The sequence below is a fragment of the Mus musculus genome (assembly GCF_000001635.26).
Source record: "Mus musculus strain C57BL/6J chromosome 4 unlocalized genomic contig, GRCm38.p6 C57BL/6J MMCHR4UN_CTG3".
Taxonomy (NCBI): Eukaryota; Metazoa; Chordata; class Mammalia; order Rodentia; family Muridae; genus Mus; species Mus musculus.
The window spans coordinates 139169-160161 of NT_166434.1; the positions used below are offsets into that span (position 1 = coordinate 139169).

The following is a 20993-nucleotide window of genomic DNA, read 5'->3' on the forward strand; positions in this document are numbered from 1 at the left end:
ACCTAAGACAACCACCCCAAAAGAAACTGGGGTTTAGACATGCTAACTTGTCAGAGTTGAGGATTGTTTTCTACATTCCATCTGTGTAACTTTGACCTTAATGTGTCTCTTTCCCCCAAGGGGTCAGACATTTGACCTAAAAATTGTCAAAAATAGATAGATAAATAAATAACAACAAAATACTCAAAGACTATTGAAATGTTGTATACACACACACACACACACACACACACACACACACACTTTTATTCATGTTTGTCATCTTTGTTAAAGTCACTCTCTGGCCACTTGAGTTAAAATTTCTCTCCAACTCAAATCTTTGACTTTATAACACAAGCATAGCCTTGAGCTCCATTGTTGTGCCAAGGCTTTCCTACGAAGTTTACGTTTCTTCTATTCTCCTCGGGGACATGTATGCTTGTCCCATCCTGAGTAATTAGCAGAGAAAAACCAGTCTTCTATCCTCAAAGGTTCAAGAAAAATTGGGGATAACATGGAGATCTTTGTGTCCAGGGCCACCAAAGCTGCCTTTGATGATGAACCACCCACTCACTGATAGGGATGGGATGGAAACAGGCCTCCAGACCTTAGCACAACTGACTCCATGATATAAGCACCATTCAGGATTTAATACTCAGCAAGTAGACAGCACCACCTGCCAAAATTGAAACAAAGACCTACTCCATCAAAATGAATAATTCAGGAAAAGTCTCTAAATGTCCTAACCTTGTCTTTTGGCTTCTATAGTTCTGCTTCTAGGTAAGTGTTCCTGTTGTCTGAAGAATGTCAATCCAGAATGCAGTTTTTGTGCTTAAAATCTCACCCAAGAAAGGCTCCGGCTACACTGGGGTCCTGAATACCCGGTGTAGTTGTTGGCCGGCTAATAAAGACTTTCTATTGGCTTAAACCCATGCAGACAAGGCACAGTTTGGATCTTATCGTTTTTAGACTCTGTTTACAGTCTCCCTCAGCTTGCCTTTCAACCTGTTTGTTTTCTCGATTTCCTTACAAGAATTTCAGAAAAACTGAACAAAACATTTTCATTAGTAATAAACAGATGTCCCTGAAATGTCCAGTAATCAGACTGTGCCGGGGCCTAGCAAACACAGAAGTGGATGCTCACAGTCAGCTACTGGATGGGTCACACGGCCCCCAATGGAGGAGCTAGAGAAAGTACCCAAGGAGCTAAAGGGATCTGCAACCCTATATGTGGAACAATATGAACTAACCAGTACCCCGGAGCTCTTGTCTCTAGCTGCATATGTATCAAAAGATGACCTAGTCAGCCATCAGTGGAAAGAGAGGCCCTTTGGACTTGCAAACTTTATATGCCCCAGTACAGGGGAACGCCAGGGCCAAAAAGGGGGAGTGGGTGGGTAGGGGATTGGGGGGGTGGGTATGGGGGACTTTTGGGATAGCATTGGAAATGTAAACGAGGAAAATACCTAATAAAAAAAATAATTGCAAAAAAAAAAAAAAAAAAAAAAGAAGAAATGCCCAGTAATCAATACTGCCAGGGGAAAAAAAAGGACAGATGTTTGGTCTCTGTCTAAACTGAAGACATGACAGCCCCATGGTATGGGTTAGGAGGGCTTTACTGTAGATACGAGAGAGGGAGCAGCCAGAGGCATCTGGAAAGTCTAAAGCAGAGGCAGGAGCTAGTAGACTGAACATGGCAGGAGCAGAGCAGATAAATAAAGGAGAGAAAGACAAGGTGTGTGTGGGGGGGGGGAGAGAGAGCATAAAAGAGCATAGCGGAAATAGAAGAGGTGTAAGACTGAGTAGTTGGGGAGGGAAACCGTGAGCTGGGGAGGCTTAGGGTAGGGGAGGAACGGAGAAGAGCTGGCAGGCCAACAGGACTCTGAAGTGTGCAACAAGTCCTTACGATACTCAGGGAGACTGGAGCCCAGCATGCACTCTGGTGCTAACAGGCACCACAGACAGCCATTTGTCCCGTCTGCCATAGGGGAGTGGCTCGCTTTGGTAGAGGAGAACTGACTTCACAAGTTCCCAAGGAATGCTGGCTTTTGTCTAACTTGGGGAAATAGTGTTTCCTTTGGACTGCACAATCTGGTTGTAGACTTATATGTTATTAAACTCCAGGTCTTGTGGCCATTGAGTAGATGGGACCCTTTCAAAAGACCCTAAACATCTTCTTTTGAAATCTAGGTGGAGGGCTGTGATGCTTTCTAAAATGCAGTGGAGCATAATGAAGAAACAGATGGTGTGCTGAATAGTTTTATGTTAACACAAGCTAAAGTCGTCTGAGAGAAGGGGTCTTCCATACAGAAATGTCTCCAATAAGAGTGGGTTGTAGGCAAATCTCTAGGGCATTTCTAATTAGAAATTGATGGGGAGGGCCCAGTCCATCGTGAGTGGTGTCATTCCTGGGCTGGTGGTCCTGGGTTCTATGAGAAAGCAGGCTGAGTGAGCCAGAGGGAGCAAGCAAGCGAGCAGAACCCCTCCATGGCCTCTGCCTCAGCTCCTGCCTCCAGGCTCCTGCCCTATTTGAGTTCCTGCCCTGGCTTCCTTCCATGATGAATATGATGTGGAAGTATAAGGTAAATAAATCCTTTCCTCCCCAACCTGGTTTTGGTCACGGTTTCATCACCACACCAGACAGGAGTAAAGCTAAGGCCCAATGAAATGATACTTTAAAAAAATAAAATAAAAAGGAACTTTGAGAGTAGCCTCTGGGATCTGACTGCTGTCCTGTGCTCCCAAGACAGCATCTTAAGGCCATCAGCAAGACAACTTTGAGGCTGCCTCTGTGTGTGACCCTGGCTTTGACAACTGTTTCCAGCACCATTGCTGAGCACCTGCAGGCCTGCCTGTGAGCATACACTAGCATCTGGCCGAAACCTTCTGGAGTCTCCATAAGTGCCATCCTTCTGCCCCGTCACAGCTGGAGAACTGCATGGCAGACATGGGTTAAGTCACCAAGCTCCCAGAACAACCTAACTAGAGCAAAGTCCCCATCAGAACCATGCAGCAGGTTATCTGCCCAGCTGTTCCCCACTTGGTGAGGTGCCTGTGTAACCTTTATAGGAGCCTGGTGTTGAAGGAATGTTTGTGTGGATAAACTGAACATAGTCGAAAGGCAAATCTTGTGCAGACATCCTAATTGCTGACTGCCTCATAGCATACCAGCTGGGCCCTCTACAGGATCTGATGCCCTTTTCTGGCCTTTGTGGGCCCATGTATACATGTAGTGTACAGACATCTATACTGGGACTATCTAGGACCTTTGAGCAATATGATGACACAGAGAGTTAGTATTTTAAAGCTTAGGCCTCTCAGCTTGGGCAGTCTCCCAGCTACTCTAATCGGACTTATGCTGCCATTCCACTCATTCCACCCTGCCATATGGCCAGCTTTACCCCTTTGCTCTGCTCTGGTCTGTCCATTCACCTCCATGTCCTCTGGTTGCGTCTCCCACGTCTCAATTATTTTCCGAGCATCCTTCTCTGTCTGCCTTCCACTTCCTGACTAGCTATTGGCCGTCAGATCTTTATTGCAGCGAATCAGGTACAATTCTAGATAGCCTTAGGCAGGCGAGGAAGAACAAATATTTACAAAATATGAGGCTGGAGATGGACCATAGAAATACAGTCCCAATTTCCTGCCAGTATTTAGCTCTCTGACAGTACAGAGACATGCCTTCACACAGTGTACCCCAACAGACAGACAGACAAGAAAAATATCCATATGCATAAAACTGAATAAAAGTGAGGGCTGGAGAGATGGCTCAACCATTAGAACTACCAGCTGCTCTTCCAGAGGTCCTGAGTTTAATTTCCAGCACCTACATGGCAGTTCACAACTGTCTATAACTGTAGTCCTATGATGCCCTCTTCTGGTATGCATACATCATTTAAAAAATTAAATTAAAATGAAAACGTATTTGGAAAGTAAGGGTGCTAGAAGAGAGGGTCGATTAAAAGCTGGGCAGTGGTGGCACACGCCTTTAATCCCAGCACTTGGGAGGCAGAGGCAGGTGAATTTCTGAGTTCGAGGCCAGCCTGATCTACAAAGTGAGTTCCAGGACAGCCAGAGCTATACAGAGAAACCCTGTCTCGAAAAACAAAACAAACGAAAACAAAAACAAAAGACAGAAGTGTGTGTGTGTGTGTGTGTGTGTGTGTGTGTGTGTGTGTGTGTGTTATAGACAGGGTGTGACAGTAGGGCTGGGCACAAGCTATTGGCCTTAACAGGCTCAAATATGTTTATAAAACTTCTGGTGCTATAGAGACTTAGCCAAGAATCTTTAATGACCAATTCACTCCTTGGTCATGCAAGCTGCCTATGATGGCTTTAAACGCCTATCCCCAACACAGCTGGGCTTTGGACTAGCCTCCTGCTTAGGCTTTAGTGATAACAAAGCTGACCTGATTTTCCTTGCATGAAGATCAGGAACACAGCAGCTTTGACCCAAGTATAAGAGCTCCCTCTCTATGCTCCCCACCCTCCCTGGATCTTCCTTCCAAGGAGGCATCTCTGGGTGCCACAGGGCTGAAGTACAAGAACCAGGCAAAGGGGCTGAACAAGCTTCCAAATGGGTCCGTAGGAAGATATTCCCAACAGCACTGGGGTGAACATGGAGATTCCACAACTCAGTTGTGGTTTGTCATATACACGGTGTGCATTTTCTTTTTAGCGACTTTGCTTTTGGCTATATCTCCCACTCTCTGTTCTTCCAGCATCCCTCTCTGCCTGCCTTCCACTTCCGGCCTCAAAAATATAAACTCAAAAGTATCCCTTGAAGAAAGCTGCGCCAATGGTACTTCTCTAAAAGGAGCCATGAGATTGGGGGCTAAAGTTCCTCTGCAGGATGGGGTTGGATGTTGTTGCTTCCTTCATCCCTTCCCTTAATAATCTACAGCAGAGACAAGAAAAGACAGACAACTCTTGGTTTACAGGTACAGAATATATTATGGGTGGCTCCTTAATCCACCTGTTCATTAGAGAAAATAACAATAATCGTTCTCTTTAAAGGATACAAAGGAGGGGGTCCATTAACAGAACAACATTTCTGATGTGAACCCTGGGACCTAGGGTGGGTTTCTCTGTTGATTGGCATAAGCCAACCTAGGACAGTGCCGAGGGCAATGGTAAGAGTGGCCTAGTACTGAGACAGAGCCAACTCGTCGAGGTCGAGGCCAGAACTTACTGTCTAGAATATAGGAAGGAGTTAGACAGGGGCCAACTACTGAAAACTGGGCCTTGGGCCCTCTGAAGTCCTCTGGCTTTGTTTTCTTGGTGGGGCTCTTGGCTTGAGGCAGACCCCTATCAATATTTTCTTTACTGGTTTTGGCCACCTTTCCAGGTGTAGAGACCGTGGATGGCTCCGTGTGTGCTTTGCTCTTCATCTTGAGTTTAATTGAATGAAAAAATAATTTCATTTTATTTTTCAAGCCAGCCTCTGGAAGGCGGCTGGGTCTCGTGTAGGGAGAGGCTGGCGTTGCATGCCCTGGTGGGACGTGACCTGGACCAGGTTGGCCCTGAGAAGGCTTTCTCTGAGTTGGTGAGCGTGGGAAAGGAAGGCCCTGGGAAGCCCGGGAGAGCATAGGCTGGGGGGCTTTAGCAGTCCTCGCAGGTTCTGGGACAATGGATTCCTTGCTTTGACTGTCTTCCATGTCCTGCTCAGAGTCTGTCTCCATGAAGACTTCTGGAGGTGGATCTGCGAACTGGAGCTCAGGGGACTCCTGGGGGCTGTGTGGACAGGCACCCTCAAGATGAAAGGTTTGGGCCTGTAGTGAGGAGCCCTGGAGTTGTCTGTGCAGGAGCCTCTTCTCCTGCTCTCCATCCTGGCGTGTCTTTAGACTGACCAGGGAAAATCCAAGACCTGCGTCCCCTTCTCCAAGGTCCCCCACGACCTTGGGTTTCCCTGGGATTTTTCTCTTGCCTGCCACTGTAGGGACATAGCCTGACTTACTCTTGCCTGGGCTTTGGGACTCAGTGCTAAAGGGTTCCCCTAGGTTCAGCATTTCCCCACCGGTCCCCATCTGAACATAGTGCACTTGGGCCTCCATCATATTCCTGTGGACTTGTGAGCCCTGCCGGGCAGATCTATGGGGCACTGCTCTGGAACTCGGTTGGTTTTGCTCCTGAAACACAACCTGCACTGCAGTAGCTGGCTGTTTAAGGCAGACCTTATCTGGATCTGGGGCTACAGGAACGTGACATAAGGTGGGCGGTCCCTGTAGCAGTGTGCTTTCCCGTGGACTCCCGAGAGGCTCCTGAACAGATTCACTCTCCAAGTCTGTTGCAGTTGGCTCTTGGAACACACTCTCTTTTAGAGAAATTCCCAACTTTATATCCAGAGCCTTCCTTTTCAGGTAGAAACTCACTCTCTCCATGATCTCTGTGTCTAATGAGTAGGGTCTATTCAGGAGAGGCTGTCTCTCTGGAGGCACCTTCTCTGTCCTTCCATGCCCCTGAGCTCCATGCTGGAACTCTTCTGCAATGTTTGCAGAAGTCTCCTTGTCATCTTGAGTACAGGGCTCAAGCCCACTCAGGCATAGGGCTTCAAGTGGAGACTTCTGAGATAGGGGCTTCTGTGGGCTTTTGACAGACCAGGGCATAGTTGTGATTACAGATTGGTCAACAGTTGGGGATGTTGCTTTAGTTGGGGCCATGCAGTAAAGGGCCTGCAGGCCTGACAGGAAGGCCAAATACTTATGTCTCAGAGTTGTCTCCAGTTTCTTAATGGTTTCCTCAGACAGGGCTTGGGGTCGCCTACAGTGTTCAATGAAAACACCTGAAAAGGCCTGAGCCTCCTGGTCAAGGTCCATTGGTTTCCAGGAAACAGCTTCTTGATGTAGGTCAGGGTTGTTTTCTGCCTGAAGCTCCAGGGGCTGACCTTGTGGAATGTTTGGGAATAAAGTCCCTGCTGCCAAATCCCCAGGAATTCTGCCTTTCCAGGCGCTTTGGACACAGGCCGGGACCTTGCCCTCCCGGATCTGTTCACATTTGGTATCATGGCTTTTCAACATTTCCTGTGCCTTGGCAAACAAGTGTGGCATGGGGGTTGTTCCTTTGCCCGCTGTGGGTAAGAACGTATCACCAGACCCATAGGCCTCTGGTTTCCCTGGCTGTGAGATGCTCACATTAGGTAGCCTACTGCCACCGCAGGGCAGGGACTGCAGGTCTGTTGAGGAGAGCAGCATATTTATGGAGCGCTGGATCCTCTGGGGCAGCCCCCAGCGAAGGTGAATCAGCCGCTTCTGCAGGTGGAATTCCAGCAGCCTGCGAGCGTGCTGAGGGATGAAGAAAAGCTCTCTGGTGAGAGCTGAGAAGGGTTTTCCTGGCCCGAAAAATTTTAAAGTCTCACGTGGCTTGGCTTTATTCCATGGCTTATGCTTATACTGCGTGTGGCTCTGCACACGTGGAGGTCTAGCGATGACAGCCGGCAGGCCCCACTGAAGCTGAAGCTGTCTTTGTAGAAGATGCCACTCCAAAGTTTTACATTCTGACAGAGTCAGAAATGGAACACCACCGATCTGAGCTCTTTGAGGCTCATCCAAAGACTCATTTGGAGAAGTTGAAGAAGGGGGCGGGGCTGCCTCAGGTAAGGGAATAGGTGGGGACACCTTCAAGAAATGAGGCTCTTTGTAGGGGGGTTTGAGTGTATTCTTGGAGACACCTTGAGTGCACAAGAAGGTGGACCCCAAGGATTCACTATGCATAGAAGGGAGACCGCAGAATAACTGAGTGAATTTCTTCTGAAGATTGCTCTGGGAGCCATCAACTTGTCCCTCAGGCGATAGACAGAGGTCATGTAAAAGTTCATAGTCAGGAGTGAGTAAGGGCTTTTCCACAGGGCTAGGGATTGGTTTGCAGGATAGTCTTTGTCCTTGGTCACCACTAGACCACTCAGAAACCCAAAAGGTCTGGATAGGTTGTCCATCCATATATGAGTACCAGGTCTCGGGCGAAATACCCTCAAACCTATGAACACAGTCTTGAGAGCTAGTATTCAGGATAAATGAAACTGGTTGGTTATGTTCTGGCGGGAGATACACTGGTGGGTTTGGCATGAATTGCTTTAGGGACTCCTCTACACGTCTGGGGAGCCCCCACCTTTGGAAATGCATCAGTTTTTTCACATGTATCTCCAAAAGCCTTAATACTTCCGGACTGAGGAATGGCTGCGGGGCATCGGTGACAATCGACACAGCCATAGGATGTGTGACAGTAAGCTGTGGGGTCAGGGTCTGAAAAGGAATCTGTGAGTTCAATGCCTCATGGTCTTGGAGCTGCTGGATATAGTTTAAATTGCTGTGCACTGTGTCTTCCTCATTCATTAAAACCACTGGCTCCTCAAGCCCTGGAGAAACCAGTGTCTCAGAGGCCATGGGCATGTCTGCCAGATGAAATTCCTGTCCTATCTGGAGGGGATCAGTCCAGCAAAGCAGGACACCATCTGCATTGGTAGACTCTGTTAACTCTTCTGTTAGCTGTGTGAGTGTTTGGTTTCCAGGCACCACTGGAGAGTTTGTGGAGTACCTGGAGTAAAAATCCTGATTCCATTCAAAAGACTCACTGGATATGGGCATCTCCAGGCAAGCGGCTCTCTGTGGCAGTCCCAACAAGGCAGGGGAGATCTGGCTTTTCTTACTCTGCAGCAACTGCCGAATCTCTAGAGTCGTAGCCTCACAGATTTGGCAGCTGGGATCTAAACACAGGAGCTGCCGCACATTTCCCTGCTTGGGGACCCAGCTTTGGCTTGGAAGAGAAAAATAAGACAACTATTAATGAAGGAACTTTGTCTGTCTTTTTGGAAGACTGTCTGGAGGTTTCTGGGCCCTTTTCTCCAGTCCCAAAGTTCTAATCCTACACTGTAGGAAATGAGGTCCTCACTCAAAGCATGGGGTGCTGCTGTATCCAGAAACTCTTGGGAATCTTTTGTGCTCTCCAGAAATGAAGTAGAGGGTAAGATGATGGGAAGATGGCATCCCAACAACTGCTCCCCCACTGAGGACAGACAGGAGGTAATTGCAGCAGGGTCCAGCCAAACCCAGGGCTCTGCCTTTGGAAGGGAGCAGCAGGAAGACCACATGACATGGTGACCTCTTTATGCTGAATTCCCTCTCTTGACAGGTTGGTGTCTGGGTGCAACCCTAGCAATGTCCTTTACAGAGCATGCGTGAGTCCGTTCTGAAATTCAGACCTGCTGAGACCCTAACATACAGATTGGGTGTGGGGTGGCTCTTCCCTGCTGAGATGTGACCCATCTCTGCCCTGGCAGCCCTCTCAGCTGGTGAACCTGCCTGCCTGTATTTGTCCTTCCCTCAGTTACTCCTTTCCTCACCCCTGGCCTGGATCAGACCAAGAAATCATCAGAGTTTAGATACAGAGGTCAAGAAGTCACCTTTTCATGATAGAGAGCAGCTCGCATGGCTTCTCATCTTCTTCTCGGGAAAGTCTCCTGGCTGAGGAATCAGGACACAGTGTTATATGGGATTCTACAGTAACAGGAAGCTGAGCTCCTAGACTTGGTGCTCTGTGCCTTGTCTGGGTAGAGCACCACCATTTACAACGCACTGTCCCCTGTAGGGATAATTAATAGTGTGCTTATTTTATTGATAAACCCATAGGTGAAATGAATCCCATAGGGTCATAAACTCAGTAAATGACAGTTAAGGACGCCTTAATTCCTCAATTCTTTCTTGTCAGGGGAGTAAGGCAGAGAATTTTTTTTAACATTCTTAATTTCTCATTTCCCATCAAGATCAGTCCTTTGTAAATGTCACCAGTTAGTGGCTCTGGAACCTCAGAAGTTAGAGCACTTGGCACTGGGCAAGGTCATAGAGAAGAGGAACTGTGGGAGCTCTCCCGGGGCGGGGAGTCAGGGGACATTGGAACTTTACCTCTTGACGCTGCATCTTTAGCCCTTTGCCTGACTTTTTGATGACGCTTAAAGAGAAAAATATTAGAATGTGAGGCTGGAACTTTCTTTTGTGTTCATATTGTGATAAATATCTTGCACTTTTCCTTTCCTTTCCTTATCTATGTGTATTTTTTACGCTCTCCTCCCCTGCCTTCTGCTAGGCTCTACTTTTTTTTTCCCTGACTTTCCCTTCTTCTCCATTTTTCTGGTTCTCTTTGAAACTAATCTGAACTCTATTTCCTATCCGTCTACTGAGTGATGTTTTACCAGAGTTTGCAGGCAAAAGAGTAGAAAGAATAGAACACATATAGGATGTGTTCTAATATAAAAAGCTTTCCAGGTATAAATGCTGTAACAAAATAAAATGGGAAATTCTCCTGTATTGGGAGATCTGAGATAATGCTAATCTTCTATTCAAAGCAATACAATGGTTTTTGGTTTACAACTCATAAACATTCTGGTAAGGAAAGGCCTCACAGGAGAAAGGTATTATATAAACACCCTTCAAAGTATCATATCCAAACTGTCAGATGGGGTAGTGAGGCCATAAGTGGAAGACGGATCTTGAAAGCGTCTCTACCAGCTCAGTATTGGTCACAGGGTTTCCCTACCCGACAGCAGCTTCTTCTATTTTCGCACTTCAATCCTTGGTAATTCTGACGCACTTGCCAGACAATTAGGACAATGATGAAGAAGCAGAAATAGACATACAAGGGACATTCAGTGTCCCACAGAAAGCACATAGTGCTCAGCATGGTCTGAACCTCATCAGCATGAGGAGACCAGCCATCCTACTCTTAGGACATTCAGAGTCCATGTGCCTAATAGCTCCCAGGGCCAAGCCTTGACATGTGCATGTCACAGAGAACAGAATCAGGCCACCAGACTGCATCACAAAGACCTCTATTCCATCAAGAAAGCTTGTGTGGTAATTCAGCCTACAGCAGAGGATAGAGACATGGTTATCTTTAAAGGTCATGAACCTTTGGTCATGAATGTCACATTCACAAGCAGGACCTGCTCTCCATTTTCCCTGTACCCACCCACCCCTCTCCACCAGCCCGTTGGCTTGGTTCTTTTCTTCACAGCTGTGTAGTTGTTCCTGGTGGTCAGAGTCTGGGCTTAGTGCTGCCAGGTTCATGACATCTTATTCACAGCATTGAAATGATCAGATACAGATTTGCAAAGTACAAAATTGTATCCAAAGCAAAGTGATAGTATAGAAGAGAAAGAAGGAATGTGGTTAAAATAGTGACCGTGGGCCACTGACTAAAGGTCCCCAAGGACTGTCTGGCATTTCCTTTTATGGAATTAAGAGAAGGAGGAATTTGGTTGCTAAAGGTTGCATAGGTGATTCTTTATCTAGACTGACAGAGTGTTATGTAACCTTGAAGGGCCCCAACTTGACAAGACAAACTCCATCTTGTAACCAGGCTTCCATTTTATTATACACTAGGCCCTATCCTCAGGTTCAACCCTAATTACTGAGAAAACCACAAACTGTTCCAGGAAGGAACCACCCTAAACATGGTTCACCAGCAGGAAAATACCTAATGTTCCAGACGTTATAGATAGATATAAATTCTTTAAGCCAACTGAAATAATTGTTAACCAATCATGTAACTGCCAAGCTGATAAGCCACTCACCCTGCTGCTGTAACTGAAATAAAAGGGCTGAACCTTAGATGCTTGGGGCCTTCTGTGCTACCTTGCTCATCAGAGGGGCCTGAGGGTCCAAGCTCGAGCTTGAATAAAGACTCTTTGTCTTTGCATACTAGAGTTCAACTCCTAGTGGTCTTTGGGGACCCTCGGATCTGGGCATAATAACCTCTTTCCTACGGTGCACGTTCTTTCCATAATGCACCTGATTTTTGATATGTGTACCCAATTATACATAGGCATAAGATGGCAAATAGGGGTTTACTCCCTAAAAGTTCACCCAGAGTACATACTTTCATCTTGTTACCCATGCACCCAAAATTAATTCAGGTTATATCAATCTTACTATCCTCTTACAAGATGTAGTTGAAACATCTTTGAATAGAAACTGTCCAAGTTCAATGGTTGTTAAGAGTGGAACAACTTATTCAATTCTTTTAAAATATTTTTTTAAGATTTATTTATTATTGTATCTAAGTACACTGCAGCTGTCTTCAGATGCACCAGAAGAGGGAGTCAGATCTCATTATGGGTGGTTGTGAGCCACCATGTGGTTGCTGGGATTTGAACTCAGAACCTTCGGAAGAGCAGTCGGTGCTCTTAACCACTGAGCCATCTCTCCAGCCCTCAATTCTTTAGAGATGGCTGTGTGCATAGCTCAATACAAATGGGGGTCCTAGGTTCCTTACAGATTGCATAGGCATATTGTTTGGAGTGTGGTATGTGTGCATAGCCCAAGCCAAGCAGAGTCCTAGATTGCTAAGCAATTCTTATGTTTGCCTATAAAAGGAATTACATATTCAAGCTAGCCTGTACAAAAGACATACAATCCTTGTATTTTATTAACAAGCTGTGAGCCTAGATTGGGCAGGTTTGGAGTTATTCTAACTTACATCCCAGCCATATGTCCCTTGTTATTTGCCATTTCTCCTGGCCATGTGCTCGTGGTCCATCCACTCTCATGGTGGCCTCCTCTTCTCTGTGTGTCCTTTCTTCTCCGTTTTCTCCCTACCTGTGACCCCAAGCCAGGTAGCTGAAAACGCACCTACCTCTATCTACTGCCCAATCACAGGTTTTAGCCTTTTATTAATCAATTAACTTGGGAAGCAAGGTTACATAGCATCATTTTGTGTTCATGAAGATCTCCTCACACCTGAGGTTCTCCTCACCAAAGGCAACCAGATCTTGGGGGTCAGTATTTAGCATTTGAATAGATAACAGTGCCAGATCAGTTCCCTACATTTCCCTCTTTTGTATGAATAAAAAGACTACTTTTCTTACAACAATAAAGTGTGTATAGTAAGAACAATTATGAAATCTATGGTGTAATAATTAACATTCATAATGTCCACTCCTTTTGTATTTGGAGAAAGTGTTCTATTATTTAGCCTATATTGGTGAGTTTAGAGTTCTGTATTTAAATCATTTTCTCATTACCATCTGTAGTGGCTATTTCTGGTTGTCAACTTGACAATATTTGGAATGAACTACTATCCGGAATTGGAAGGCTCACCAGTGACCCTTATCTGGAGGCTTGGAGATCCTTATCTGGATCTTGGTTTGAAGATCTTGAGCCATAGTGGCTATGGATTCCAGAAGATTGAATCTCCGTGTTTAAGGAACACACCTTTAATCTGGGCTACGCCTTTCATCTGGGATTAAAGGTGTGGCGGAACACACCTTTAATCTGGGCTACACCTTCTGCTGGAGACAATATAAGGACATTGGAAGAAGGGAGTCTAGCTCTTGCTCTTGCTCCTTCGCCTGCTTGCTGCGTGAGACTGAGTAACTGCTAGATCCTTGGACTTCCATTCACAGCTGCGACTGAACAATTGTTGGGAATTGAGCTGCCGACTGTAAGTCATCAATAAATTCCTTTATTATCTAGAGACTATCCATAAGTTCTGTGACTCTAGAGAACCCTGACTAATACAGAAGTTGGTACCAGGAGTGGTTCTAGAGTAACAGAAGTACAAGGATGAATCTTTTAAAATACTGGAATTGGCTTGTTGATCCACCAGCACTTTCAACTATTGAAACCTCTCCAGATTCTCTCCCTCCTGGGAGCTCAGAATTTTGAAGACCCATGGTTGAAACTATATTCCGAACTTAAAGAAGCTAATGCCCTTGATTTTCTTAATGAATTAGGTGATTCAGTGCACAAAGCTTTCTACAAGATGGGGAAAAAATCGGAAAATGATTTTACTGGCTGGCTGCTCTTAGTATCTGTGGAAAAAATGATGAATGAAAGGAAGGTGTTGTGTGATAAAATCGAAAGGCTCCAGACACAAGTAAACGATCTAAAAGTTGCTAAGTGTGTCCTTGAAGAAAATCTTCTCTCTTGTAGCAATAGAGCTCAAGTTGCAGAAAATCAAACGGAAACTCTCATTGTAAGGTTGGCTGAACTACAGCGAAAATTCAAGTCTCAGCCTCAGAGTGTGTCGACAGTTAAAGTAAGGGCTCTAATTGGCAAAGAATGGGATCCTATAACATGGGACGGGGATGTGTGGGAAGACCATGTTGAAGCTGAGAATTTTGAATCTTCAGATTCTCAAGGGTTTGCCCCACCTGAGGAAGTAGTACCCTCAGCCCCACCCCTTGAAATAATGCCTTCCCCACATGAGGAAATTAATTTTGCAGAGTCTGATAAACCAGCAATGACTTTCACTACTGATGTTTCTCAAGGCCCACCAATAGTTTCTTCTAGACCTGTAACCAGACTCAAAGCAAAACAGGCTCCTAGAGGGGAGGTAGAAAGTGTAGTCCATGAGGAAATTTGCTACACTACTAAGGAGCTTAATGAGTTTGCTAATTCATTCAAGCAGAAACCTGGTGAATATGTGTGGGAATGGATTTTAAGGGTGTGGGATAAGGGTGGAAGGAACATAAGACTAGAGCAGGCTGAGTTTATTGACATGGGTCCTCTGAGTAGAGATTCTAGGTTTAATACGGAAGCTCGCATAGTTAAAAAAGGTGTCAAAAGTTTGTTTGAATGGTTGGCTGAGGTGTTTATCAAAAGATGGCCTACTGGAAATGACTTGGAGATGCCTGATATTCCGTGGCTTAGTGTTGATGAAGGGATTTTAAGACTTCGGGAAATTGCAATGCTAGAGTGGATATATTGTGTAAAGCATAATTGTCCACAATGGGAAGGTCCAGAAGATATGCCTTTCACTAGCTCTATAAGACGCAAATTGGTGAGAGGGGCACCAGCACATTTGAAGGGTTTTGTTCTTTCCCTTTTCCTTGTGCCAGATCTTAGCATTGGAGATGCTTCTGCTCAATTAGATGAATTAAATTCACTGGGTTTAGTTGGATTCCGAGGTAACAAGGGCCAGGTGGCAGCATTGAATCGCCGGAGACAAGGTGATCCTAGTTATTATAATGGACAGCGTAGACAAAAGAATGTTTATAACATACCCAGTAATGGTCAGCACAGGAGAGGTGAAATTTATAATGGCATGACTAGGTTGGACCTTTGGTACTGGCTAACCAATCATGGTGTTTCCAGGAATGAAATACATAGGAAGCCTACTGCATATTTGTTTGATCTGTATAAGCAGAAAAATTCTCAAACAAATGAAAGAAAGGCTACATTAGATGGTGGTAAACAGCTAAATGAAAGAAAGGCTACATTAGATCGTGGTAAACAGCAATCTCGGCCAGTGAATCAATTTCCAGACTTGAGACAGTTTGCAGATCCAGAACCCCTTGAATGAAGGGGTGGCCAGGTTCCGCTGAGGAAGGATCTTGATAAGACACCCAAAGGTTTTGCTGTTACCCTTTCTCCAGTTCTTCCCCAGAGGGACCTACAGCCTTTTACAAGAGTAACTGTACACTGGGGAAAAGGAAATAATCAGACTTTTCGGGGTCTGCTGGATACTGGTTCTGAGTTGACACTGATCCCAGGGGATCCCAAGAAACATTGTGGCCCTCCAGTTAAAGTAGGGGCTTATGGAGGGCAGGTGATTAATGGAGTTTTGACTGATGTCCGACTCACAGTAGGTCCAGTAGGTCCCCGGACACATCCTGTGGTAATTTCCCCAGTTCCAGAATGTATAATTGAGATAGATATACTCAGAAATTGGCAGAATTCTCATATTGGTTCCCTGAACTGTAAAGTGAGGGCTATTATGGTTGGAAAGGCCAAATGGAAGCCTTTAGAGTTGCCTCTGCCAAAGAAAATAGTGAATCAAAAACAGTATCGTATTCCTGGAGGCATTGCAGAAATTACTGCCACTATCAAGGACTTGAAAGATGCAGGGGTGGTGGTTCCCACCACATCTCCATTTAACTCTCCTATCTGGCCAGTGCAGAAAACAGATGGATCATGGAGAATGCACAGTTGATTATCGAAAACTAAATCAGGTAGTAACTCCAATTGCAGCTACTGTACCAGATGTAGTTTCGTTACTTGAGCAAATTAACACATCTCCTGGCACCTGGTATGCGGCTATTGATCTGGCAAATGCCTTCTTCTCAGTACCTGTCCATAAGGACCACCAGAAGCAATTTGCTTTCAGTTGGCAAGGCCAACAGTATACTTTCACAGTTTTGCCTCAAGGATATATTAACTCTCCTGCCCTGTGTCATAATTTAGTTAGAAGGGATCTTGATCGTTTGGATCTTCCACAAAATATCACATTGGTGCACTATATTGATGACATTATGCTGATTGGACCAAGTGAGCAGGAAGTAGCAACCACTTTGGACTCATTGGTAACACATATGAGTATCAGAGGATGGGAAATAAATCCAACCAAAATTCAGGGACCATCTACCTCAGTGAAATTCTTAGGAGTCCAGTGGTGTGGGGCATGCAGAGATATTCCTTCTAAGGTGAAAGATAAGTTATTGCACCTGGCCCCTCCTACAACCAAGAAAGAAGCACAACGTTTAGTGGGCCTATTTGGATTCTGGAGACAACACATCCCTCACTTGGGTGTGTTACTTAGGCCTATTTACCAAGTGACTCGGAAAGCTGCTAGCTTTGTGTGGGGCCTGGAACAGGAGAAGGCCCTTCAACAGGTCCAGGCTGCTGTGCAGGCTGCTCTACCACTTGGACCATATGACCCAGCAGACCCAATGGTACTTGAGGTGTCTGTGGCTGATAGAGATGCTGTTTGGAGCCTCTGGCAGGCCCCTGTAGGTGAATCACAGAAAAGACCTTTGGGATTTTGGAGCAAAGCTCTACCATCATCTGCAGACAACTATTCTCCCTTTGAAAAACAGCTCTTGGCCTGCTATTGGGCCTTAGTGGAAACTGAACGTTTGACAATAGGACACCAAGTTACTATGCGACCTGAACTACCCATCATGAGCTGGGTACTATCAGACCCTGCAAGTCATAAAGTGGGACGCGCACAGCAGCAGTCTATTATCAAATGGAAGTGGTATATACGTGATCGGGCCAGAGCAGGTCCTGAAGGCACAAGCAAGTTACATGAAGAAGTTGCTCAAATGCCTATGGTTTCTACTCCTGTTACAATGCCATCTGCTGCCAAGCATGCGCCTATAGCCTCATGGGGTGTTCCCTATGATCAACTGACCGAAGAGGAGAAGACTAGAGCCTGGTTTACTGATGGCTCTGCACGTTATGCAGGCACCACCCAGAAGTGGACAGCTGCAGCATTACAACCCCTTTCTGGGACAACCTTGAAAGACACAGGTGAAGGGAAATCTTCACAGTGGGCAGAACTTCGGGCAGTACACATGGTATTACAGTTTGTTTGCAAGAAGAAATGGCCAGATGTACGATTATTCACTGACTCATGGGCTGTAGCCAATGGATTGGCTGGATGGTCAGGCACTTGGAAAGATCACAATTGGAAAATTGGTGAGAAAGACATCTGGGGAAGAAGTATGTGGATAGATCTCTCCAAATGGGCAAAGGATGTGAAGATATTTGTGTCCCATGTAAATGCTCACCAAAAGGTGACTTCAGCCGAGGAGGAGTTCAATAATCAAGTGGATAAGATGACCCGTTCTGTGGACAATCAGCCTCTCTCCCCAGCCATCCCTGTCATTGCTCAATGGGCACATGAACAAAGTGGCCATGGTGGTCGAGATGGAGGTTATGCTTGGGCTCAGCAACACGGGCTTCCACTCACCAAAGCTGACCTGGCTACAGCTGCTGCTGATTGCCAGATCTGCCAACAGCAGAAACCAACACTGAGCCCCAGATATGGCACCATTCCTCGAGGTGACCAGCCAGCAACCTGGTGGCAGGTTGACTACGTTGGACCACTTCCTTCATGGAAAGGACAGCGTTTTGTTCTTACTGGAGTAGATACTTATTCTGGTTATGGATTTGCCTTTCCTGCACGTAATGCCTCTGCTAAAACCACCATTCACGGACTGACAGAATGCCTTATCTATCGTCATGGTATTCCACACAGTATTGCTTCTGACCAAGGAACTCATTTCACAGCCAGAGAAGTACGACAGTGGGCCCACGATCATGGAATTCACTGGTCTTACCACGTTCCCCACCATCCTGAAGCAGCTGGTCTGATAGAAAGATGGAATGGCCTTTTGAAGACGCAGTTACAGCGCCAATTAGGTGGTAACAGCTTGGAAGGCTGGGGTAGAGTTCTTCAGAAGGCAGTATATGCTTTGAATCAGCGCTCGATATATGGTACAGTTTCACCCATAGCCAGGATTCATGGGTCCAGGAATCAAGGGGTGGAAAAGGGAATAGTTCCACTTACTATCACTCCTAGTGACCCTCTAGGAAAATTTTTGCTTCCTGTCCCCATAACTCTAGGTTCTGCTGGCCTAGAAGTTTTGGCTCCAGAGAGGGGAGTGCTCCTACCAGGAGCTACAACAAACATTCCATTGAACTGGAAGCTCAGACTTCCCCCTGGTCATTTTGGGCTTCTAATGCCCTTAAACCAACAGGCTAAAAAAGGAATAACAGTGTTAGGAGGGGTGATAGATCCAGATTACCATGGGGAAATTGGATTACCTCTTCACAATGGTGGTAAGCAAGATTATGTCTGGAGTGTAGGAGATCCCTTAGGGCGTCTCTTAGTACTACCATGTCCTGTGATTAAAGTCAATGGGAAACTACAACAGCCTAATCCAAGCAGGATGACAAAGGACACAGACCCATCAGGAATGAAGGTATGGGTCAATCCTCCAGGAAAAGAGCCAAGACCTGCTGAGGTGCTGGCTGAAGGTGAAGGAAATACAGAATGGGTAGTAGAGGAAGGTAGTTATAAATACCAATTAAGGCCACGTAACCAGTTGCAGAAACGAGGATTATAAAGTAATATGAATGCCATTGTCAATTTACTAATGCGTTTGCGATTGTACGAGGAATAGTTATATCATGTTAGGCCTATTTACAACCTTGTTATTGTTTCATGTGAACATGAGATATTATTTGTGTCAAGTTGACAAGGGGTGGATTGTAGTGGCAATTTCTGGTTGTCAACTTGACAATATTTGGAATGAACTACTATCCGGAATTGGAAGGCTCACCAGTGACCCTTATCTGGAGGCTTGGAGATCCTTATCTGGATCTTGGTTTGAAGATCTTGAGCCATAGTGGCTATGGATTCCAGAAGATTGAATCTCCGTGTTTAAGGAACACACCTTTAATCTGGGCTACGCCTTTCATCTGGGATTAAAGGTGTGGCGGAACACACCTTTAATCTGGGCTACACCTTCTGCTGGAGACAATATAAGGACATTGGAAGAAGGAGTCTAGCTCTTGCTCTTGCTCCTTCGCCTGCTTGCTGCGTGAGACTGAGTAACTGCTAGATCCTTGGACTTCCATTCACAGCTGCGACTGAACAATTGTTGGGAATTGAGCTGCCGACTGTAAGTCATCAATAAATTCCTTTATTATCTAGAGACTATCCATAAGTTCTGTGACTCTAGAGAACCCTGACTAATACACCATCTTAGGCATTAAATTCTCTAACTTTCATAACTTGCAATTATCAACCTTAAAACATCCATTTATAACTTAAACCTTCAAGTCCTCCAACTTACATAACTTTCATTTGCCATCCTTAAAAACCTCTTTAGACCCTAAAGTATATTTTTTAGATCCTTTATAACTTAAGTTTAATTGTAAGACTATAACTCTCTGGCCTTCATCCCCATTAGAGATGTGAGAAGGGGTAAATATTACCTGAATTTGTAGGAAATGCAGGCAAGCAGCTTTCAAGGTTAAGAAATGGCTGAGAAATGGCTGCCTGGACAGTTCCCCAGAATTGTCTCCATAATGTTGGAGCATCCATCTTCATCCTTCTGGCCCAGTATATCTGACAGACATTTTGTGAAGCAGGAATTATAAAGGACTTGCTTACCCTCTCTTGGCAGAGCTTGGCAGATGTCCCTGAGCCTGTTTGTCCTTTCTGAACAGCATTATGTCTGTAGTTGAATTATGGGCAACTCTCTGCCCTGTGGCAGCTTGCCACATTGAGGCAAACTCCGGTTGGAGATTCTTGATGCTCATCATCTTCTTTGAAATAGAATGGGGTACTGCCAGAAGCTGACATGCCTTTATGTCAAGAAGGTCTTAAATAAAAAAATAAAAAAAAACAAACAACAACAACAAACAAACTTTAAATGCCCTATTCTATGAGTATCTGAGAGTTTTGAAGACTATCCATCTATTTATAGCATACCTGAGCAAGCAAACATTGCTTGTTTATAGGTATAAATTATCTGTGCAACCTAGGGTGTATATTTCTGTGATAATCTAGACTAGCATCTGGCATGATACTAGTAACTATTAACTTGTATTTCTTAACCATCCCTAACAGCCCAGGGGGCAACCAGATCTTAGGGGCTGATATTTAGCATTTGAATACATAGCAATACCAGATCAGCCCCCTACACTTGCCTACTTATAAGTTACTCATCCTCAGAAAACTAAATACTTTGGCATACCAGGTACATTGTCAGGAAGAGTGACTGGGACAGAGAAACTTCTACCTTCCTTACCTGGAAATGTGTCTGACAAGTACACAGAGGTTCAGGGAGAGAACATATTTAAGGATCAGAAATGAAAAGCCTTGATATTCACTAAAGGGGTTAATCAGACATCAGAAATACAAAAAGGGCAGGTGTGGAAGGGAAAACCAAGGTGGCAGGTTTGTTTGTTTGTTTTGTTTTTTTAATTAAGTAAGCTTTTATTGGAACTTACATTGTGGTACAAAAATGCATTCCAGCTAAAAGAAAGTATGACACCACAACCTCATCCCACCCAGATTAATCACACTGACGACCACCCAGTTTCCATTTCTTCCCTAGGTTTTGTTCTACACAGATCTGTGCACATCATCAACATTAGAGTTCTTAACTTTAAGTGAAGAAAGGGACCAAGAATCAAACCCCAAGCCAATAACATGTTATCAGATCTACTAGGCTACATACTGTTCAATCCCGTGTAAGCACTGGCTCCTCGGGAAGTCAGTTATCAGCG

At 45.2% G+C, this 20993-nt stretch overlaps 1 protein-coding gene across 3 annotated transcripts; it reads right to left on the reverse strand.

The window, feature by feature from the left end:
• Positions 1 to 4908: 4908 nt before the first annotated feature.
• Positions 4909 to 19965, reverse strand: LOC100862324 (protein FAM205A-2-like). Of its 3 annotated transcripts, none has more exons than XM_003689246.5 (4): positions 10504 to 12033; positions 9873 to 9918; positions 9374 to 9434; positions 4909 to 8727 (listed from the first exon to the last, which is right to left on the reverse strand). In XM_003689246.5, exons 1-4 carry the CDS (start codon positions 10645 to 10647, stop codon positions 5052 to 5054), a joined length of 3927 nt encoding a protein of 1308 aa, XP_003689294.1. In that variant the 5' UTR covers positions 10648 to 12033; the 3' UTR covers positions 4909 to 5051. The 3 variants fall into 3 exon arrangements, with proteins under 3 accessions (XP_003689294.1, XP_006536442.1, XP_030107504.1); XM_006536379.1 differs by having other exon boundaries at positions 9374 to 9552; positions 10504 to 10568; XM_030251644.1 differs by lacking the exons at positions 9873 to 9918; positions 10504 to 12033 and adding an exon at positions 19695 to 19965.
• Positions 19966 to 20993: the final 1028 nt, after the last annotated feature.

Coding starts and splice junctions, on each gene's coding strand:
- LOC100862324 (XM_003689246.5), bottom strand. CDS start 10,647: ATGCTGAGCACTATGTGCTTTCTGTGGGACACTGAATGTCCCTTGTAT. Junction 9,919..10,503: donor ATAGAAGAAGCTGCTGTCGG/GTAGGGAAACCC, acceptor TTTCTCTTTAAG/CGTCATCAAAAAGTCAGGCA. Junction 8,728..9,373: donor CTGCTCTCTATCATGAAAAG/GTGACTTCTTGA, acceptor TTCTCTTCCAAG/CCAAAGCTGGGTCCCCAAGC.